This window comes from Aspergillus alliaceus (genome assembly GCF_009176365.1).
Source record: "Aspergillus alliaceus strain CBS 536.65 unplaced genomic scaffold BDW43scaffold_1, whole genome shotgun sequence".
Taxonomy (NCBI): domain Eukaryota; kingdom Fungi; phylum Ascomycota; class Eurotiomycetes; order Eurotiales; family Aspergillaceae; genus Aspergillus; species Aspergillus alliaceus.
This window is the reverse complement of record NW_022474684.1, coordinates 524,110-544,954: the sequence shown is the minus strand read 5'-3', so window position 1 is coordinate 544,954 and position 20,845 is coordinate 524,110. Positions and strand designations below refer to the sequence as shown.

Genomic DNA, 20,845 nt, shown 5'->3' with positions numbered 1-20,845 from the left:
TTTTTTTTTTTTTTTTTTTTTTCAAAAAAATTATATTCTCAATACGAGTTACGGGGCAAACAGAGCAGTATTAGTGGTCGTGGCATAACGTAAAACCTTTCGCCCTCCTTGCGAAATTGTGGCTGACTGTTCTAGATTGTGGCTGATGCTACCTTCCACCGAGTCATGATGGCGGAAGTGGTCGGCTGCGGCTGGAATTTGTCATTTCACGGCCTGGCGTGTCACTAGTTTTCAGCACTCACTCTAACAGTCAAACTCTACTATCTAGCCCCCGGGGTCGGCCCTGGTTCTGGGTTATGGCGGTGGGCACTCTGTACATGGCCATCTTTTTGTCCTGTCATCAAAGGACTAAAATTTACATTTCCACACCGTTGTATCATCCATCATGTCCGGCATTGAATTTTTTTTTGCCTCAACCTGAATTGTATCCACTGGTTTCTCCTTCTATTTAACGAGGACATAGTGTTCGTCTCAGATCGGTCACCTCTACCGAGGTTAAACCAATTTTTTCCAGTGTCGGAGATTTCGAAACCTTTTTTGAAAGACTGACATCATCCAGGTTCCAAACTGTCTCACACGATCCCACGAGTCCGTATCGATTTGGAAATTTTCCGAAGTTTCCCCAATATCATTCGATAGTTTGAGACTCGATCGCATAGTCTCAAACCTAGCTCTCCAGCCCACGAACTTCCCCCCTCGCTTCGCAATGCTTTCTAGAATAGTGGGGTAGCCCCCTTGGTGCGACATTGCCAGTAGCGTTTACGAACAGTAGTTCATCGAACTCCGTATACAGGCGCGGATGATCGACGGGTAATCATTACCTTGCAGGAGCGTTGTCCATCTACCTTCCTAAATCAGTTATCGCCGCCTTTGTTCTGGGGGCTGCTTTGTTCTATTGTATAAGACTATTGACAATCTAGTGGTCTGAACGGCAAATTTGCCCGGTTGATTGCTTTTAAGTTCTAGGAGATCTGCCATGTGGTTTTTCCTTTTCTTTTTTTGAACCAAGAAACTCTGATGACCAATCAATACCGAGTGGACAACGATCAGAATTTTCACTTGTGCGACAGTCTCCGAATGGGCAGAACCAAATAAAAAATAAAGAAAAATAAACGATTAGATACTTTGGGTCAGGGGTAAAAATTGCCGCCCCTCGACCTTTTGATACATACCGTTTTTCTTGCTCCTCCACCTTTTAGCCTTTTCTCTCTCGTTAATAGCCCCTGTCTGACAGTCACGTTCCTATCTCACAAAGTTCATATCAAAATAGAATATTTTGTGGAGTATCCGACACACTACGCGCAAAGCCATGAGGTCCACGCAAACCTCGGTTCCAGACATCCCATATACAGTGCATGACTAGTTAATCTGTAAGGAGACACGATGGTGTATGGCTCCTTGTTAAGATAGGCAACAGTGGTCACTAGTATGATCGGAAGATGCACTCCTGCAGTTGCGAGGTTCGCTTTGCGAGTTACTTGCTGCCTAGCCTCATCCCGGAGCCGATGGCCAGAGCAGGGGGTGGCGATTTCATATCTCTATGGATCGCGATACCGTAGAAGCTCATATTACCCTAGTTCGGATCCCATCATCTGTATACAAAATATCCATAATCGGTTGTACATGATTTGCGCATTCAATGTCTGCTTGAGTCTATGCCATACTGTTCCGTGGACCTTTGAAAGATGATGCTCATTTCCAACTCAGGGCATCTTTTCCACGACAGATAGATTGGGCAGTAGTACGTAGTCATTCATGACTTTAAACAATGTTTCTTCATACAGTCAGATACTGCCTGAACGATCAAGTTTCCAAATAACGGTAACTTTATATATCACCTTGGTTAAACATATTTGTATAGAATTTATATACATACGCCTGGTTCTCTCTCTATAGGACATGTCCCAGGATCCTTATAGGAGTGTCCTTTGCTCTAATTCTCCATGCATGTTTTCCCCTCCCGCATTTCACTTTATCATGCCATATCTCGTTATAATGAATAGTCTACAAATTAGGCTCACCGAGAATCTTGTCGATTGCACGACACATACGATGCAACCGATTTACTCTAAGCGTTTAGAAACTATTCATACTTAATAGGTCTCTCTAGATGACATGATGAGTAGACAAACAATGAGTTTGAGGGGGTATTAGGAGGCTTACTGCTCAGTAAAAAGAAGGTTGGAGGTGCAATGGTTATATGTAGTCAGTGGCAATAACAGCAGGCGTTGAAAACCTGCGAGTAGTCGCGACACACCATCCACAGGGACATCTAATTAGGGACTTTAGATACGATAGAGAGCTCGAGCTCTAAAGACGACACTCAAGGAAAGACATTTCGATCACCAACACCTTGGGCTCTTGAGGGTGCCTTGCCTTCTTCGCACTTAACATATAGCTTCAACGCTGATGACCGAGTCCTTTGATAAGATATTACTCCCAGCCTGACCTGTTAATGCGGATATAAATGGTTTTGTGCAGTCTGATGAAGAGTAGAGTGTGCTCCACCTTAAAATAATGGCTTATACCCAGGGTAAAATGCCCTAATGCAGTAGATATATATCTACGAAGTGCGATGGTGCTTCACGAGAGGATAAAAATGTTGACATAGAAAAAATGGATCATGTTTCGCGAGTGATACACACAGCTCCAGTAAAGATTTCTCGTGGCTTGGTAGAATTATCTAAGAATGGCGCTCAGCATGTATATGATTTGATGACATACTAAATATCGTGTAGTCCATTTATACAGTTTGGCACTTTATACCACAGTCACGGCCAAGATTCAGGGACAATACCTGTCACCGGTCGACGTGCGCGAATCCAGCTTGATTCTCAAAGCAGACATACTAGCAATCGGTGCTCAGCCGCTACATGAAATTAGTTCAGTCACCTTGGTAAACCTCTTGAGATGCCGGCATATGGACCTTGTCCCATCGTAGGCTGTTGTACAGTGTAGGAACATAGGGTATCAGTAATCATATAGCACTGAAAACATCCATTGCCTCATTCCTTATCTTCTACGGTGACAGCTTGTTAGCCTGTCTACCCACAGAGAGCTACTGATCACAATCGCTGAGCATGATAACATGGGTTTGGATTTGTCGAGTTTCTGCGTATTTCATCACAAGCAATTCTAGGCATTATTCTCTGGTTTTGGTGCAATCATAGAAGGCTGAGTTCGAGTCAATCTTGTCAATTTTGTCGTATGTATGTACTATAGTCTGATATAAAACAACTGCTCAAGCCGAAGGGGCACCATGAAGCATCAATCCATGTAGATGGCTTTATGAACTTCCGCTAATCTCCCATCAACGATCCCACACTCCGGAAACAAAGACAGCCGATAAGTTCGGGTCATCGTATCTAGATATCACTGCTTCACTACCGATAGTTTTCTCATAATGTACCAACCTCTGGCCATTGTCTGTTATTGAGGGAACGAGCCCGGAGACCCTATAAAAATAGTATAGAAGAGAGCAGAGGGCAGAGTCTCGGTTTCTTCGCTTCCTCGCTGGCTTTTCTTGTCCTGTCCTACTGTTGTTGTCATTGCCTGTGAAACCTTAAAAGAGCAAAAACCACCTACTAATCAGGGGTGAGTTGAATGCCCTAAGATAGAGTAGGCCATTCACACCGTTTGAACCCTCCAAAGGGAATTATCGAAGCATAAAGGAGACTCTGACGCTGGTATGCCTTGAGGTATGTCGGTGTACATCATATATTGCAAGATCGAACCACCTGCGAAATGGTGCCTTTTGCTGAAACTAAAAAGGCACCCAGAGTTTTCACTATTGCCTGATAGTTGTCGAGCTCACCAGTGCAGTGAGATATGTGAACATACTCATTTAGAAGAGCAATAATATCTGGTCCTTCTAGAAAATTAGAGCTTCGTATACATGTATATATTGAGTACAACAAAATCTGACACTCCAGCCTATTGCATAAATGGCTCGGTCAATTTTCAATAACATGAACCCGTTGTTGACGCTTTAAGCTGTCATCCACGGTCAAGGGTCTAGCAATTATATGAATGCACATCGAGCTATGCTATGCGTTCTCATGCATAGAGAATAGGACCCAGCTATACTCCCAAGTTGACTCTTGTTGATGGGTAAACCTAGCAGGATTGAGGGGTTAGGGCATATGAGGATTCAGTGAAACAAAATATGCTGTCTATGGGAAACTTAATCGGGTATCGGTTAGCTCTTACTCTAGAATCAATGCAGGGAAATAGACTAGAGGATTGCTGTAGAGATTGTGGTATTAATTTTTAGCGTACCCTATTCCTATACTGATATGTACTCACAAAACACCAAGCCCTAAAAGCAGGGTTTAGCCATAACGCGAGCAGATTGTTGATAATATTATCGATTGACAGAGATCGATACATCACCTTGAGTGTCAGGGCAGGCATCTAGAACAGTCACACTACCGCTATCAGCTGTATGTGGGTAGAACCTATTGAGTAACACATCGTTAGGAGATTTGTAACAACTATCTGCGATAAAAGCTCTTGTTCGTGTTGCCATATGTCACTTATGCGTTGTCTTGCTGAGTATGTGGTCACCTCCCCCCCTATTGCCTTTGATTGATGAAAGTTTAGAGAGGGATAAAGAGGGGACAATGCCATTACTCCAAAGAAAGGCAGGGATGAATTTAAGGGTCCTCATTTAATATGGACCTTCTGCCAGCCAGGCCGCGTGTCCTGAGGGGCTTCACCTGCAGACTTCCTCTGACTCAACAGCATATGAACCCTTGTCACAGAAGCGTGGCATATCTGTTATGTAAAAAGAAAGTCAGCTTACAAAGGCCACCCTTAGCCACTCATTTTATTAGCTTTCAATCGACCTGTAAGAAGCTCAAAGGACATCCAAGATGATCTAGCATGTTCGATCTATCTATTGAATGAGATGATTATCAAATTTGAACAATCTAGGATGTCTTACGGCTGTCAAAGCTCCAAGTAGGCTGATCGACAATTTTAAAACACATGTCACAACGTAGATTGGTCCTTCTCTTCCTATCCAGCAGATAGAGGTGTAATGGTGTCAGGTGAGGGAAAAGCATGGTTGCTTCCCCGCTATGGATATGTGAAAAGATTATCTTCATAATCCTTGACCCGAGGACGTTTCGACTAATGTCTCAAAAATATAAATGCCATGGCTTGTAGTCACATAAAAGGTCGATTTCATTAGTCAAGCAAAAACGTACTGTACATTTTACTCCGCAATATGCCGTAGATGAGGATGAACATGGAGCCGCAGGGCTGAAACACCCTAGCAATCTAGAAGGAGTTAGCTCTCTATACTCAATATTCTCGTGTCATGGGATGGAATGTTACCCTGAGAGCGCTTGGCACTTTGTGATGGCTTTGGCATATTCTGGGAATAATCTCCCAGCCGTGCGGTTGAGACAGAAGATCGCAAGAGGATCGTGATGGAAGTTTCTGCCTGAGGAAGAAGTGCATGTGCAGTATCATGTGCTCCTTTAGTAGCTGGGCTGTCTCTTCATGCACGCCACACAACACTTCATCACTTTCCATTACCTTATACCCCGCATACACTATCACATTACCACTTCACTTGCATTACAGGATGAGCAACCTTGGGTATACTTTCTGGTCGCTTACTTCTTGGGGGCTGGCTGGATGAGGCTCCAGCGTACTCTAATGCGCTCGGTTCCTTCGGATATACCCCATCTCGATTTCCATTAAAGGAAATAAAACGGTCATATCTAGCGATATGCCTGAATCCGAGCGCTCATGCAGGACAGGTAAGGCCAACAAAAGACCTCTGCGGCGTTAAGCCCGAATAGTGCTCGATTTCGTGATATACCAGACATGGGTGCTAACGCACTAGTCATTAGCGCAGGATTTACTTAGAGTGTCTTCATTTTCTTCCATTTTGTGGGAGGCTCCGAAAGCAGGAAAGGCCAACGAGACTAGCAAAGATTGACACATAATTTTCCTTCATCAAACAAATCGGTTAATATCGATAGATGCAGGTACGATACCGCGATTTTTGATAAGAATGGCGATACTGCTGCATATTTCGGACCACTCTGGATTTCGGGGATATCCGAACAAGCCGAATACGTGTCTTAAATGATATGATAAACTCAGTCGCCAAGAATGCAGAGCTCTGATTCGGCCCCCTGACAATGCTATTACTGATGATTGAATATCTCGCCCAATGATAACATGTGAGACACGTTATATCCGATGCAACCATTCTATCAACTCGGTGGAGTAACAGATTGCTTCAATCGCCAATTGTGCAGATCAGGTCCTCGTACTGAACCGCTCCTAAAATAAAAACGGGTATGGACCGAGCAGGGATTTGCTTGGCATAAACATTACACAGCCGAAGATTGGCTGAGAATCGATCACCCGCGAAGAAAGGGCCCCAGTTCGTCCCTTTCATGTTACACCCTTGGCGCACGCTATCCATATTCCCTTCATGGGGGTTGAACTCGAAATGGTTGGCGACAGCGAAAACTTCGGAAGCATGTGAAGAAACTAAGGCATGATAGATGAATTTGCGCCTTTTTCCTTCGATACCCCTCAGGCCTACAGATGCGCTTCGTACCACAAACGGTCTAATGCCGGAGAAATTGAGGTTTGGCGTGGCACTAAGAATTGCTTAACAAACTAATCTTCTTGAGCATAGATTAGGAGGGGAAAGAAAGCCAACTCTGTCAGCGATGGTCAGATCACCGAATGTTGCCGGAGATTGAAGGGCTTTGAAAGGTTGCATCTCTCCGCTCATCGATACAGTAAATGAGGGTTAGCTCAAAGTTTGATTCCTACATTGCGGGTTCTAGATGGACGGGGAAAGAGCACCTTTTGAGAATATGTGCCCCAAGTCAAAAAGCTCCATAAGGGGAAAGTGGGCTCCCTGCACAGGTGTTGATTCCTCGTGGCCTAGACAAGAGGGTGTACTATCTGCGAAATACAGGTTCTTGTTAACAGTGATGGTTATTAATCCGCGGGTTCCGCTTTTGTGCAAGGATGCGGATCCCTACTACCAAGCCAACGACTCAGAAGAATTGTAGCGAGACATTTCCTCCACGGACGTGTCTGACGAGCATCAGACCAGCGGTCAAGGGTATGGCGAACAGGACCGCGAAATTACCATAACTCTGTTAGCTAAGAGCCTAAGTGCGGGTGGCAGAAACGCTATCATGCCACTATGCAATAACCAGGAACAAGCCCGTTGCTAACCGTTTGGCCAGGGGCTCAAGGTTGCATTGCAGGATTCGCTGTTTGAAGTAGAGAAAAAAAATCTTCAACCAAAAGCCTGTCTATACGGGTTTATAAGGCAATCGCGCGTATCCTATTGCCTATGCTTCGAAGGATCTGATATCTTATGATCTGCGTGATCGGCTTGCCCCCTATCTTAGATCACCAGGCTCCTTCAAATCAGCAACGACGCTCAGGCATGTCACCAAGTCATCAGTACGAGAGGGCACGGAAAGAGAAAATTAAGGATGAGCGAGAAAAAACGGCCGTTCCTGAGTCATGACGAATGGGCAAAAGTCAGACATTTTTCCTGCTTTGGGGGGTACACCCGATCGCAATCTTCAACCCGCCATGATAAGGGACACGCTATCGACAAATCAACGGAAGTCACGATTAGTGGCAGTCCTTAACTAATTTCAGGTCGGCGTCAACCTTACCCAACCCCCTCATGGGAAGCGGGACTCCCTATGGGACCGGTTTACATCGGAGGCGCAGCTACAATAGCGCACGTCAATCAACCCCTCTCTTGTTGCAGTGCCTAGTATGGCAAACCACCTTTCTATTCTTCTAGAAACCACACCCTAGGGACACGGATCTGCACGGATTGGTTGGAATGCTCCGATTAGTTCGCATTTACCCCAGGTCAAAAAAGGATAATCAATCTAATGGAGCCTATTTCGTCAACTGCCAGCGAGCTAGCACAATCTCCTCTTCACGCCCGGCCGTGGGCTGTTAAAAGGGTCAATTCCCTCCCCACTCGTGTGGATTCTGAGTGATTTGCACGGGATCTTATTTGGTTTCCACAATTGTTTCTTGCTTTCAGCCTGTCTGCTTGTTGATTATTCACTTGATCTACGCGACAGACTCATATGCCATGACTAGAACTACTGTTGAGCCCATCAAATACGAGGCCCCTTCATGGGAGCACAAGAGCGTGCATATGTCCGACGACAGCAGGAGAATTGTCTCTAATGTCGGCGACGACGTAACACGCCCAAAGGGCCGCATTCGTCGTTCGATGACGGCTTGTAATACCTGCCGCAAGCTTAAAACGCGCTGCGATCTTGATCCCCGAGGGCATGCATGCCGTCGTTGTCTTTCTTTAAGGTCGGGCGCCACCATTACCCACTTCACCCAATCTTTTACGTCAAACCTGGAGAATTCCATGCCTTGCCAAGACCAAACAAGCCTTTGTGGGTATTAATATTTTTATAGAATCGACTGCCAGCTCCCTGAAACGAGCGAGCGCTTTCAGGATAATACGCCGATGTGGTCCGACGCTACGACAGCTATCCCTTCTATCGAGGAGCGGCTCACTTCCTTGGAGAGGAGTATGAGAGAAATGACCGGCATGCTCCGGCAAATCTTGAATCAATCGCCAACCGTTTCTAATATATCCGTACCTCCATTAGCTAGGAGCGTTCATACGGAGGAAACTGCCTCCATTGAAGGAAGCTCATTCGGCCCTTTCTTGCCTAAGCCCGTGCGACTAATCCAGGACCTCCAATCCGAGTTTTTCGGGGAGACAAATCGTATTCCTGTGGAGTCCCCTTTCCTGGGGAATAGCTTTGAGAAGGGTATCTTAGATTCTAAGCTGTCTCTCAAGCTAGTACAACTGTATGGTCACTTATCGCATCAACCTGCTTCTATAGCCGCTAATGCTTAGGCTAGATTTGTGGATAATTTCGGTCCCTTGATCTCAATAAATAACCAGTCCGACTTCCATAATGAGATGAGGAAAACCGATTCTCTACTATATAGTACCGCTTGCCTGCTGGCTTCTCGTTATGTGCCCGGCATTCCACCACCGATTCTACATGCCATGAACCTCCAAGTCCGACATAAGGCCGTTAATCTGCTGTGGGAGAAACCGCCCTTGAAGTACGAATCACTCCAAGCGCTTGCTCTCCTTTGTCTATGGCCCGCAGCGAGTCAGAAAGAATTCCCCGTCGACAGCTGGTTACTCAGCGGGACTGCGATCAACCATGCCCTTATCTCATTCGAATTTCTTAATCATGCACCTTCGGAACTTATCATTGACAACGACATGGCCGCTCAGCTGCGACTGTGGAACGCGTTCTGCTTGACACAGTTACAGTAAGTGCTACTTATCGTGTTCCACTCAAAGTTACTAACCCCATAATTAGTTTTGCTGTTGGCAACGCACGCCCATTCCATTTACCACAAAGGTATCTCGATTACTGCCCACGGCTTCTTGAGCACCCCGCCGCCACTGTCGAAGATGGGAAGGTTGTAGCGGAGATTCAGTTGTACTTGATCACCTTGAGACTTCAAAGCAACGAACAACGCATGCGATTCGCGGATGTTGAATATGAAGAAATTGAACGGTGGAAGGTTGAATGGGCCCATCTCCTTGGTAAGGCTCAGTCATTATTACAAATTCCGCTAAGATACTAATTTTCCAACAGCTGGTGATGAAAATTCGACGTTTGAGCTTAGTCTCTGGTTCTGTCAAATCCTTCTGCACCGGACGGCGATGAGATTCCAGGCAGAGTCCGAGAGACTCACGGCGGAGATTCTCCAGGGATCACGCCTAATCATATCGAAATTCCTGCAACTCCGCTTTGTAACCGCTTTGAGAGTGGTCGACCAGGCATACTTCATTGTCGGTTATGCCGCTCTGAATCTCTGCGATTTCAATTTCCTCGACCCACTCATTGACCAGATTCAAATGTTCCTGCTGCATCTGTCGCCAAATGAAGACCACATCGCATACCGGTTTTCGTGTATGATTGCGGAATTCAAGCGTCGCTGTTCCGAATGCAACGATCCATGCAGCGCAGTCGATGGTTCTCAAGGCTCGTTCGGAGACGCCCGGAAGATGAGCATGGAACACGTACAGTTCGTGCCACCCTTGGTCGATAGTATGATTGAGGGATATAGCGCTCTGGAGCAGCTGATCCCTGAGGTCATGCCACAGTCATTTCCGGAAAGTGTCATTAGTGGCATGGCCGTGGCTGAAGCCATCCCTGTAGGGTCGGCGACCTACTAAAAATCCCTTCACTACTGTAATTAGAGTCTAACGAAAATGGTGTCGGGGGTGGTCTTGGGCCGGGTTGGTTTACTTACAGGGCACGGCGCTTTTTTTAACAGTGGATATACGAAAGTTCTCCCATATCTTAATGAAACTACCCTTCTTGGATTCTTGCATAACTAGTCTTTGACTACCCTAGTCAGACGTTGCGTATTCCCCTTCATTATTTCTCTCTCTATGCGACTTTTTCTTATCCAATTCCCCACCGACCCCCCACCCTTTTATTCAGATAGCGGTTCCTGTATTAACAAGACTCTAAGGCGTCGATATCTCATCGGATCCCCATATTGATATATCATTAAGGAAAATCTTAATATGACACCCTTTCTTCCTATCTTTCTAAGGCAGCCTTTCAAAGTGGATTATAGATAATCTACCGGACGACATCAATCCTGATTAAGACCCAGAGGACTTTCATTTACACCTGACTAAATATATATATATGTAAATAGAGTTTATAACATAATATAAGCTGAAAAGAAGAATATATACAAGATTCTATATACCGCGCCAAATAAATTATTTATTTATCCAACAAGATAGAAATATCTGGACTAGAACTCTAAGCATAACATAGGGAGGATGTCAAACTAAGGTTTTCCTTTAAGTAAAGCCTGAAACACATTCTGATTCCCAACTATAGGAGAAGAGACTTTACCGTAGCGTTTCCCATAATCCCACAAGACCAGAAGCTAAGTCTCGACACCATCACTATCCCTCCATTCTAAATACAGACTAAACTACTTACTACAAATCTTGCTATCCCCCAACTTCTCAGACGGATACAACACCCTCGGCAACCCCTTCTCCATCGGAACAGGCACCTTTCCATCCGACCCCACCGTCACTATCGAGCAGGTAACAACCTCCGTCAGTTTCTGTCCAGCCGTATATCCTGTATTCTCCAAAGAGAGGGTGTACGAGTCACCGTTCGCGCCCTTGTTAGACAAGACAGTAATGACCTGCGAACCATCGCTACCTTTGCGCATCGCAATCGTCGTATCATCCTTGTAGATGGGCCAGTTCTTTTTTACCATTAGTTATTTCCTTACTGCCTCTAGAGCAATGAACATAACACACCTTGTAGGTCAGATAGCTTTTATCGGTGCTGATTGCGTGGCTCCGGATCGCGTTCACAGATGCAAGTAACTTGTATATCTCGCTGGTCGTCGAGTATCCCGATAACCAGGTTGCTTCACGGTTGGCGGGGTCATTGCCGCCTGCGTATTGCTGTTCCTGGCCGGCATAGATGATGGGGATTCCGTCTGCGAGGATGGTGAATGCGGCGACGTTCTTGGCGAGGGAGATGTCCCTGGTGTATCTGTTTCTCTCGTTAAACTGGTGGGATTTGAAAGAAGCAAGGGAAGTAAAAAGGAAGTCTTACGAAGCAAATCGCGGGTTATCATGGTTCTCAATGAATGTTCCCATAAGTGTTGAGTCCGGACAATCAGACTTGACCGTGTTGATCATATTGTACAGGTCGTTCATGTTGCCGGAGGTTGACTTAAAGGCGTTGAGTAGTGGGTAGTACCTGGTTGTTTCTCATCATTAAAGAAATACAAGGAGGAAGACTAACTCATAGCTGAAAGGACAAACATACATCGGATAGTTGAGCACTCCGTCCAGCACCTTCTGGTAGGGGCATGTATACGCCGGATTACCGTCGAGGACTTCGCCGATGCAGTACACCCCCGCAGCCTTGTTGTAACCGGGCCAGAAGTCCTTCTGCACATGCTTTACCGTGTCGATGCGGAGTCCGTCGACTTGTACCATGAGTATCCGTCCATAAATCTAGACTGGGAATGAAAAGGGTGGAAGATCTTACTGGAGTAATTCGACACCAATGCCCCAACCCACTCGTACCATTCATTCTTGACGTCTTGGCGTGTCGTGTCGAGATCGGGCAGAGAGACGGTGTTGTCGCCCAGCCAGCAGTTCTCGGCCTGGGTTTGGTCGTTGTAGTTCTGGATAAGGCAGAACGGGTGGAAGTAGTCTTCGGAATTGAATGGTTTGAATACGCTGTAATCGACTGAGTTTCCGGCTCCGTCGTAGCCCTATTCCGGATCATCAATATACCCTGCGAAGTCAGTATAGGTAAAGGACCCCGTACCATGTGGTTGGCAACTACGTCGACCATAAGATACATCCCTCTCTTGTGAAGAGCCGAAGAAAGAGCCTTTAGGTCATCTGCAGTGCCGTAGTGCGAGTTCAGGGCATATCTAGGCTTGGTCATCAACATTGTCCAACTGTCTTCGTAAGACATAGAGCATAGTTAGAGAGACTTACATATCCTGTTGCCAGTAGCCATGGTAGGCTTCTCCGTAGGCGGTGTTCTGGGGGAGTTGGCCGGTGACGGGGGTAATCCAGATGGCTGTAAACCCCATCCCCTGGATGTAGTCCAGCTATGTGGTAATTAGCCAAAGGGGTCTGGGCTGGTCTGTTGGATGAGGGCGGTTTACCTTGTCGATGATGCCCTTCCATGTACCACCACAGTATCTCTACATAATGTCAGTTTTCGATACTTTCCTTTGATGTAAAGGATAAGCGGGGGACGAAACCAACCCGGTCCTCGGTATTACAAGTCGCAGACGTCGATCCGTCTGTCCTCGCGAAGCGATCCGTGAGAAGGAAGTAAATAGATTGCGATCGCCAGTCCTCAGGCGTTGCAGCGAACGCCGGTGCCGCGGCCTGAAGGCCGTAAAGAAGGAAAGACCACCAAGAGACCATCTTGTATTTCCCTCTGGGATAACCCTGGCTCAGAAGATTGTTAGAGTCAAACTTATTCTCTATAATTGACTTTGAAGCATCATCTCTGACTATTTATAAGTTGTGGTACATCGCACGTACAAGTGGCATGGCTCAAGGGATGAAAGAAACGCGGATGACATGCAGGACGGTGAAATTGGCATCTTGCAGCCCAATGCCTGTGCCGAATGTGATTTGTGGTTTCCCTCGTGTTTAATTTCTTTAAATTTCCGCCCCTGGTCAGTCAGGAGGGAACTGGTTGGATCTTCGCCGTTGATCAGCGTTGCAGGAAAGTCCGACGGGGAGCGGACGGCTCCGGCTTTTCTTGCAATGTCTCGGTTGACTGGCTTTGCTTGGATGGTGACCCCGATGTATGGGGTTGGCATTCGGGAATTGAACGTGGATAAATGAAGTGGCTCCGTGATAGATTGGGCGATACGAACGAGTGATCTCTGAATTGCTCGGAGATTTTGCTCTTTGCACACTGGTGCCTACTCGTGGTGTTCCGAATTTTACATTTGAGCTTTATGGCTCTGATTCCTGATTCGTTGCAATTCTATATTGGTAGCTTAATACTCGGGGAATATATACATATAGTAAGGGTGCCTAATTTTCCCAGCTGGCTTGGTTCACCATTCCAGCATCCAATCCTTCGCCCACGCACCATCGGCCGTTTGCTCCTGCAAGCCACCTATGTGAAGAACCTGCGAAGTAGCATTGTACTTGACCGAGTCGGAGGAGAGCTTCTTGCCATTCAACGTGACCGATGATGGCTCCTTGGCAACACCAAGGACGGTCACATTGGCCAGTGGGTTTGCCTCTTTCCAGGTACCCCGAGCAGAGGCTTGGAGAGTCGAATTAGACGCCAGGAAGTCAACATAAAGCGTGTCCTCTGGGTAGACACTCTCTCCGTCATCGAGATAGAGCTCTCCCGAGGCAGTTCCATTTCTGCTCAACGAGGTGAGCAGAGACCAGGGGGTCTTACGAGCGTCCCGCGTGGTTAGTGCAACTTCCTGCATGGGCAGAATGCTACCACCACGCACAAAGACCGGGATGTGACCGAGTGGCGCCGAAATGGTGGTGTTGGCACCAGGCTGTGCGTCCACGGCTGTCTGTGAGTACCAATCATACCAGACTTCCCCATGTCCAACACCTGGGAAGACACCCTTGACGGTGTTTACCTGCGGCTCGAGGACAGGAATCACCATGACTGAAGGCCCGACAAGAAATTGGGTTCCGATAGCAGCTAATGAGGGATCATTTGGGAACTCCCACGCGAGTGCGCGCATGACGGTAGATCCTGTGGTGTGAGCCAAATGGAACAGGGTGTAAAAGTATGGCAGGATGGCGTAGCGAATAGTCATTGCCGCCTTGGTAGCGTCGATAACGGATGCCCATCGGTAAGGCTCCTGCGGGATAGCAGAAAGAACATTATGATTGCGATAAAACGGGAAAAAGGCTGAGAGCTGCATCCATCGGTTGCACAGCTCCTCGTCAGTGTTTCCATTGAAACCGCAGGTATCAACGCCAAACATTGGAATGCCAAAGAGCGAGAACTGAAGAGCCTGCGAAATCGAAAAGTACATTGATCCCCACCTGGAGAAGTTATCACCACCCCAGTGCCCCGCCCATTTACCGGAGCCGGCAAATGTGGAGCGTGCGATGATGAAGGGGCGCTTGTTCTGCCACACCTTGCGCAATCCATGGTAGGTCGCATTGATCCCTTGATGCCCGTAAAGACTGTGAACATCATACTCCTGAGTGCCGTCTACATGAGTAGAGTTCGGCGAGATGGCATGGACGCTCAGGTCATGACCGGATTGGACATGATTTATCACATAGGGGGGGTGTTCAACATTACGAATTCCAGGGGTAGGTGTCGTACGCAGATATGAGTCTGGTGTCGTTGCGGATGGTGCCGCTGCAGACTGCTTTGCAGCTCCAGCAGCTGCCGAGGCTGCTTCCGTAGCATTGGTAATATTGAAAGCCTCTGGGTAGTCATAGACGACGTTCCCAGGTTCACCGGGCAGGGCGAACGGTGGGTGAGCTGGGTTCATTGACAGATTGCCGGATCCACAGCTTCCTACACAGAAAGAGGAAACTTCAGCCATGTCGTACCAAACCCCATCGTAATGCAACTTATTCCACCAGGTGACAAGTTCATTAGCCCAAAATTCGGCGGCCTTCGGGTGAAGCCAATCGGGATAGACGGTATAGCCAGGCCAGACTGCCCCAATATAGAGACTGCCATCGGGGTTCTTGATGAAAACATCATCTTTGGCGCCTCTGTCATAAGTTTCGTACCTATAACGGTCGTAAGCGAATTTACCCACAGGAGAAAGCGAGCTAAAGACGGTCACTTACGCATCAGAAGCGTTCTCAGGATTGGGGATATAGAGTGCTCCATCAACGATCGGGACCCAGCGACGTCCACCTTCGTGAAGTTTGTTGAGGAACTCTTCACCTTCTTCATAGGAAAATCGATGCTGGTCATTATCGAAATTGCGATACCCATGCATGTAGTCTATATCGGCCCTAAAATTATCCGTTAGCAGACGCCCAGATGAGCAATCAGCAAGTTTGTTCCTTACCAAAGGTACTCTAGAGGAATTTCAAACCTCTCGAAATTTGCAAGAACATCTTCAAACTCAGACCAGTTGTTATAGCCCCAGCGACACTGGTGAAACCCAAGTGTATTGTATTGTTGCATAGCAGGCAGCCCAATGGTGCTGAGCTGATACTGCTTGGTGACTTCTACTTGCGTGGGACCAGCATAGAAGGTCAGATCAATACTCCCTCCGAGAGTGCGCCAAGTCAATCTCTGATCCCGCAGGAGAACTTCCTGTCCATGAGAGTTTCTGAGAAAGGCTCCATGGGAATATGAGACATAATCCTCAGAAGGGTCGGCTTCGCTGCTCTTGACAATGGTATGAGTCTTATTGGGACCGTCTACCTTGTAATATCTTGTATCCAAGTAGAATGGATGCTGTCCATAAATGTTACTAGAGGTGCTAGTATTAGTCTAAGCCCAATGGATCTTATCAAATGCCGGGCACATACTCATCAATTGGGTCTGCAATATCTGCTGCATACATGGTCAAATTGGCATTTTCCAGGAGTCGCAGCTGATTCATTCGCTCTCCTAAACCATAGAGATTATAGTCCTCTGGCAATGAAGTAACGAATTCTATGAATTGGTTTTCATAGACAAGGATAGAGCCCTCTGTATCAAAAAGCACGTCACCCGTGGCTTTCCGAATCACCTTGAAGTTGAAGGAAGGCTCATTGGACCAAGAGACGAAGAGATCACTCTGGGGAACGGAAGCATTGGAGGAAGCCTTGGGTCTAGGTACTAGTTCCTCCGGAAGAATGTACCAGGATGCATTAGAAGCGTCAACATACGTTGGGACAATCTGGATGTTTAAACGATCCTTTGCCTGATATTCCACAGTCAGGGTCAACGAATCAACGTCCGTTCCGTAAACATTACAAGGGTCGCCAGCCAACCCTAGGTTGGCAGTGAAGCCCTGAGAGGTATGCTTCACGTCGGTGGCCTTATAGCCGGGACAGGCAGATTGTACGTTGACCGCTTGGGGATCATCGATATTGGCGATCAAGTTGGCACCAACATCGGCAGAGGCAGGGATGGTGAACTGCGAGTACGGCGCAGTGGCAGGTGTGCTGGGGACCAGGGATTGGCTCGCCCCAAGGGCCATTGGTATCAGCCAGGAATTGGCAAGGACGCTTTTCAGACCAGCCATGGGAAGGTCTCAGAAGCTGATGGCTGACAGTGACGTAGATTTTTTATTTTATGTTATTTAATTTATCTTAAAAGAAACGGACGCCTGCACCGTCTCCGAACTGGAATGTACGGGGATATATAAGTACTTTATCAGCGGGTCTCTACGTTGAGTCCCTCACGTCGTTAGTCCACTCCATCCCCATTCATTCGTGTAACCTACTGTGAAACCAGCCATTCCCCCGTCAAACTCCCGATGCATGAGGCCTGCAATCCACAGACTTATGCGGGGAAGAGATGCACTAGTTGCAGGGTACAGGTCGTAAGCAGCAATAAGGTGACCTCACCGGCACCTAGTGGAGACAACCATGGTCAAGACTTTGGGTAGTGACGGAAGAATCACGACAAAGCTGACGATTAGAAATGAGACTTTGCTAAGCAGAGTACGAGACCGGCAGAGCAGTATGTTGGTGTTGGGTAATACTCCGTACTACTAGGCTGCCGAGTCCGGAGATTGAAAGGTTCGTTCCCGGTGATCATCTGATTGCCTCCCCTTGATTGGTCCATCCCCCGATAAATGACCGACAACAACGCTTAACCACTTCTCATACAGAAGACCTTTACATGGTAGATATCTACTACTCCATTCCCCCCACCTCGCTTTTCACAGCACCTAAACCCCCTCCGGTGCTCCGGTGAGATCTTTTCAGGTTTCCTTTCGGTGGTGCCATGACCCGAGCAGCCGACAAGCTTGCGATATTAGCTGATTAACAAGCTTGGAAACCGGGGCATTGCCTTAACTCAGAAAATTAAAGTCCCCGTGGGGACTTAGACTAAGAGCGTTACCGTAGGCATTCGGCTTTGTTTTTTCCTTTTTCCCTCTTTTCTTTTTACCCCATCAGTTCCGGCTCTGGTGTAATCTCAATGCCATTCATCCTCCTTGTCTTTGACCTCGGCTTCCCGAGAGCTGCCTCTGGACCGTGAGTCCCACATGTTACTCTTTAGTTACTGCATGTACATATATATATATATATATATATATATATATATATAAACCTACCGGCCACGTCGTGTTTTTAGAACTACTAGTATATCATGAGCAAAGAAACTTCCACAACCTATAGTCCAATTGCCTTTACGTGAAACCTTGGGTGTACTCCCTGAGCTAACACTTGACTAGTATTCCCAGAGTAAATCCCGTAGTCGTATGTACGGGTACCGATGGCTGGTGCACAGTCACTAAGTAGTATTCTAGTCTAGGAATGCTCTAAGATGCTGTAAGGTTCCATGCATCCACCACGTTCCTTCACAACGTGATCTGCTCATTCTCTGGCAGTCATTAACCCTTGTCTTCTTTAGCGTATAACGTTGTTAAATATAAAGCCAGCCTTTCTACGAATCCTGATGAGACTTTAGATTGATCTTTGTAGCGAACAAATCCTATTTGTTAGGGACCAGCGCTAGGGGGCCCTTAGGGCAGGACTTAAACCAACGCTAGGCTAAGATTCTACTTGTATGTAACGCGGGGTTTTTCTGCACCTGCAGCCCTGAGTTTTTTGTTTCAATCTTCCCCGGATTTCTTTTCTTTTCCTTCAATCCTCATAGTGATGGCGAGACAATCAGCATCGCCATCCTCATCCTCTACCCCCGGTCATTCTTCTAGTAGCCCTCACAACATACAATGAATCGGAACGGCTCCACATAGTACTTCCGAACAGATATCCACTTCGACGTCGGGAATATGGACTCTCAACCATCTCCCAGCCAAGAAAAACCGCCTAAACAGGCTTGTGATAACTGTCGCCGGCGCAAGATCAAATGTTCCAGAGAGCTTCCGTGCGACAAATGCCAACGTCTTCTTCTGTCCTGTTCCTACAGTGACGTGCTCCGACGCAAGGGCCCTAAGTTCCGCACTCTCTACCCTCTCGCCCCTATACATCCACTCGCATCCCGTCCGCGTCCCCTCAGCAAAGAATGGCTTCCTTCTGACACAGGGCCTTGCCAATTAGCGCCCCCATCTTCTCCGCCATTTACGGTAGCGGATGCCCAGTATCCACATCCCGACTTCTCGGAGTCGTTCGCTCGACTTCCACCGCCAGAGCTAGTCTCCTCTCCCGACTCAACCAACTCACTATTCGACTCATCCACCTTTAGCGCACTTCCGTTTGTGCGCCGTCTCTCGGCGCCTATCCTTCTAGCGCATATCAATGTATTCTTCAAGTACCTGTTCCCCATCATGCCTGTCGTGAGACAGGATCAGTTGCAGCAGGACTGCCACCAGCCGGAACGACTGTCCCCCCAGCGCTACGCTTTCCTTGCATCTCTATGCGCCGCCACGCACATTCAACTGAAACTGGATGGCGCAACGCCTGCCCCGGACTCAGCTTACGCGCAAGCCAGCATCGATGGCCATCCAATGATGTCCGGAGAGGAACTATTGGCCGAAGCCGTGCGCGCAAGGAAAGAATGCGACGTAGTCGATGAAATCGGCATGGAAAGTCTCCTCACGTCCTTCTTCCTCTTCGCTGCCTACGGAAACCTCGACAGACAAGACCAAGCATGGTTCTATCTCTGCCAAGCCACGTCCATGGTCTTCACCCTCGGCCTGCAACGCGAATCAACATACGCCAAACTAAACGCAGAGGAGGCCGAAGAAAAAAGAAGAGTATTCTGGCTCCTATTCGTTACAGAAAGGTAAGCAAAGCAAATCCACCAAACCAGAACCACCAACCCCCTCTAACTAAGCACACACAACGCAGAGGCTACTCCCTCCAACAAGCAAAGCCCGTCATGCTCCGCAACTCCATCCACAAACCACAAGTCCTCTGCTCAGACGACCCAATCCTAGCCTACGGCTTCATCAACCTTATCAACGTCTTCGAAAAGCTCAGCCCAACCCTCTACGACTGGGTCTCAGCCGGCGGCGGCACCGGTGGCGACGGCGACGCCTCCTCCATCCAATCCAGCCTCTCCAAGCAAATCTCCCTGGAAGGCGTCTCCGAAATCCAAAAAGTAGACATCCTCATCACCCAACAATGGCTCCAGGCTATGATGTGGAAGCTCTCCATGACCCACGCAACCCAGCCGGGCGCCCGCGACGACGCCGTCCTCCCCTTCCACCTCCCGGTCCTAGTCGGCAAGGCCGTAATGGGCGTGATAGGCGCCGCATCCCAAGGCGCCGTCGACGCCCACGGCATCGGAATGGTAAGTCCCCACCCATCTAACAGCCATCTACCCCAAAATCATTTGTCAACTAACGCACGATGCATCAAGGAACAAAAACTCTACGACCTCGGCACCTCCGTCGCAGACGTCTCCCGCTCCCTAAGCACCAAAGCCGCGCACCGGCTCGCCGAGTCAGCCGCCGACCCGCGCCAGCTCCTCTGGGGTATCCTGAGCACGCTCAGTCGTATCCGCGGCTCGCAATCGTATCTCTTCCCCGCGCTCGTAGAACAATGTCGCGGCATCCTCAGCTTCGATTGCTCGCTCTCTATCAGTGACTTTTTGCCCCCGCTTACGGCGGCGGTGCCTGCGGCGTCTATTACGTGGCGGACGGATGAGCAGGGGTTCGACCTGCTGGCGCTCTCTAATGAGATCCAGGCACAAGAGAATGAGGCGGCGGAGGCGGTGGCGCAGATTGTACCCGCGGGAAGGATTCAATCGGAGATCTCGTTTTGAGAGGTTGGACGTGGGTTGGCTGCTTTTGGTATTAGCGTATATATGTTTGAGGTGCTTTTTGGGCGGCACCCGTCCTGGTATATAAGCGTGTCCTGAGCATTTGTATATAGCCGGACGGAAAGGCGCAGGGGGGTGGGGAGGGGAGCATCGAGTCTTGGGGCTTTGGGGTCCGGGTCTTGGGTTACGATCGATATGAGATGTATAGAATCAGTTAATGGCCATTAATGTATATAGTTTCCGAACATGGAGAGAAGCTTCATATGAAAATAAGAAAGAGTGATAGATAACTGTGGATCTTCATTCTATAGTGAACAAGTCAGGTTAGCTTCAAAAGTCTAGATCCTCCCATTTCCAATATATACTCCAGCAATGGTTGGGCTATGAACGAG

The 20,845-nt window shown here is 47.8% G+C and overlaps 5 protein-coding genes across 5 annotated transcripts; 2 read left to right on the top strand and 3 right to left on the bottom strand.

Moving 5' to 3' along the window:
• Positions 1 to 4,621: 4,621 nt before the first annotated feature.
• Positions 4,622 to 5,762, bottom strand: BDW43DRAFT_5270 (uncharacterized protein). The gene is made up of 3 exons (XM_032050196.1): positions 5,341 to 5,762; positions 5,211 to 5,283; positions 4,622 to 4,776 (listed from the first exon to the last, which is right to left on the bottom strand). Exons 1-3 carry the CDS (start codon positions 5,539 to 5,541, stop codon positions 4,715 to 4,717), a joined length of 336 nt encoding a protein of 111 aa, XP_031906296.1. The 5' UTR covers positions 5,542 to 5,762; the 3' UTR covers positions 4,622 to 4,714.
• Positions 5,763 to 8,113: 2,351 nt separating this feature from the next.
• On the top strand, positions 8,114 to 10,252 carry BDW43DRAFT_295893 (transcriptional activator of proteases prtT; the record flags this gene model as incomplete). Its single annotated transcript, XM_032044126.1, has 5 exons — positions 8,114 to 8,346; positions 8,455 to 8,856; positions 8,911 to 9,336; positions 9,387 to 9,616; positions 9,651 to 10,252. 5 exons carry the CDS (start codon positions 8,114 to 8,116, stop codon positions 10,250 to 10,252), a joined length of 1,893 nt encoding a protein of 630 aa, XP_031906295.1.
• Positions 10,253 to 10,878: 626 nt separating this feature from the next.
• On the bottom strand, positions 10,879 to 13,021 carry BDW43DRAFT_317678 (alpha-amylase; the record flags this gene model as incomplete). Its single annotated transcript, XM_032048562.1, has 9 exons — positions 10,879 to 11,319; positions 11,375 to 11,615; positions 11,679 to 11,825; positions 11,895 to 12,057; positions 12,120 to 12,348; positions 12,405 to 12,513; positions 12,581 to 12,696; positions 12,754 to 12,792; positions 12,857 to 13,021. 9 exons carry the CDS (start codon positions 13,019 to 13,021, stop codon positions 11,035 to 11,037), a joined length of 1,494 nt encoding a protein of 497 aa, XP_031906294.1. The 3' UTR covers positions 10,879 to 11,034.
• Positions 13,022 to 13,603: 582 nt separating this feature from the next.
• Positions 13,604 to 16,890, bottom strand: BDW43DRAFT_258123 (glycoside hydrolase family 31 protein). The gene is made up of 4 exons (XM_032039949.1): positions 16,100 to 16,890; positions 15,631 to 16,041; positions 15,404 to 15,574; positions 13,604 to 15,343 (listed from the first exon to the last, which is right to left on the bottom strand). The coding sequence occupies exons 1-4, from the start codon at positions 16,798 to 16,800 to the stop codon at positions 13,669 to 13,671; spliced, it is 2,958 nt and encodes a 985-aa protein (XP_031906293.1). The 5' UTR covers positions 16,801 to 16,890; the 3' UTR covers positions 13,604 to 13,668.
• Positions 16,891 to 18,237: 1,347 nt separating this feature from the next.
• Positions 18,238 to 20,594, top strand: BDW43DRAFT_5115 (putative C6 transcription factor (AmyR)). The gene is made up of 3 exons (XM_032050163.1): positions 18,238 to 19,472; positions 19,538 to 19,982; positions 20,052 to 20,594. Exons 1-3 carry the CDS (start codon positions 18,520 to 18,522, stop codon positions 20,454 to 20,456), a joined length of 1,803 nt encoding a protein of 600 aa, XP_031906292.1. The 5' UTR covers positions 18,238 to 18,519; the 3' UTR covers positions 20,457 to 20,594.
• Positions 20,595 to 20,845: the final 251 nt, after the last annotated feature.

Excerpts from the sequence above, each read along its gene's own strand:
- BDW43DRAFT_258123 (XM_032039949.1), bottom strand. The coding sequence starts at position 16,800 with ATGGCTGGTCTGAAAAGCGTCCTTGCCAATTCCTGGCTGATACCAATG. Across the intron at positions 16,042-16,099 it reads ATTGCAGACCCAATTGATGA|TAACATTTATGGACAGCATC; the intron begins GTATGTGCCCGG and ends TAGCACCTCTAG. Across the intron at positions 15,344-15,403 it reads CCTGAGAACGCTTCTGATGC|GTACGAAACTTATGACAGAG; the intron begins GTAAGTGACCGT and ends CGACCGTTATAG.
- BDW43DRAFT_5270 (XM_032050196.1), bottom strand. The coding sequence starts at position 5,541 with ATGGAAAGTGATGAAGTGTTGTGTGGCGTGCATGAAGAGACAGCCCAG. Across the intron at positions 5,284-5,340 it reads AAGTGCCAAGCGCTCTCAGG|ATTGCTAGGGTGTTTCAGCC; the intron begins GTAACATTCCAT and ends AACTCCTTCTAG. Across the intron at positions 4,777-5,210 it reads ATTGCGGAGTAAAATGTACA|ATATGCCACGCTTCTGTGAC; the intron begins GTACGTTTTTGC and ends TTTACATAACAG.
- BDW43DRAFT_5115 (XM_032050163.1), top strand. The coding sequence starts at position 18,520 with ATGGACTCTCAACCATCTCCCAGCCAAGAAAAACCGCCTAAACAGGCT. Across the intron at positions 19,473-19,537 it reads CTCCTATTCGTTACAGAAAG|AGGCTACTCCCTCCAACAAG; the intron begins GTAAGCAAAGCA and ends CACACAACGCAG. Across the intron at positions 19,983-20,051 it reads ACGCCCACGGCATCGGAATG|GAACAAAAACTCTACGACCT; the intron begins GTAAGTCCCCAC and ends CGATGCATCAAG.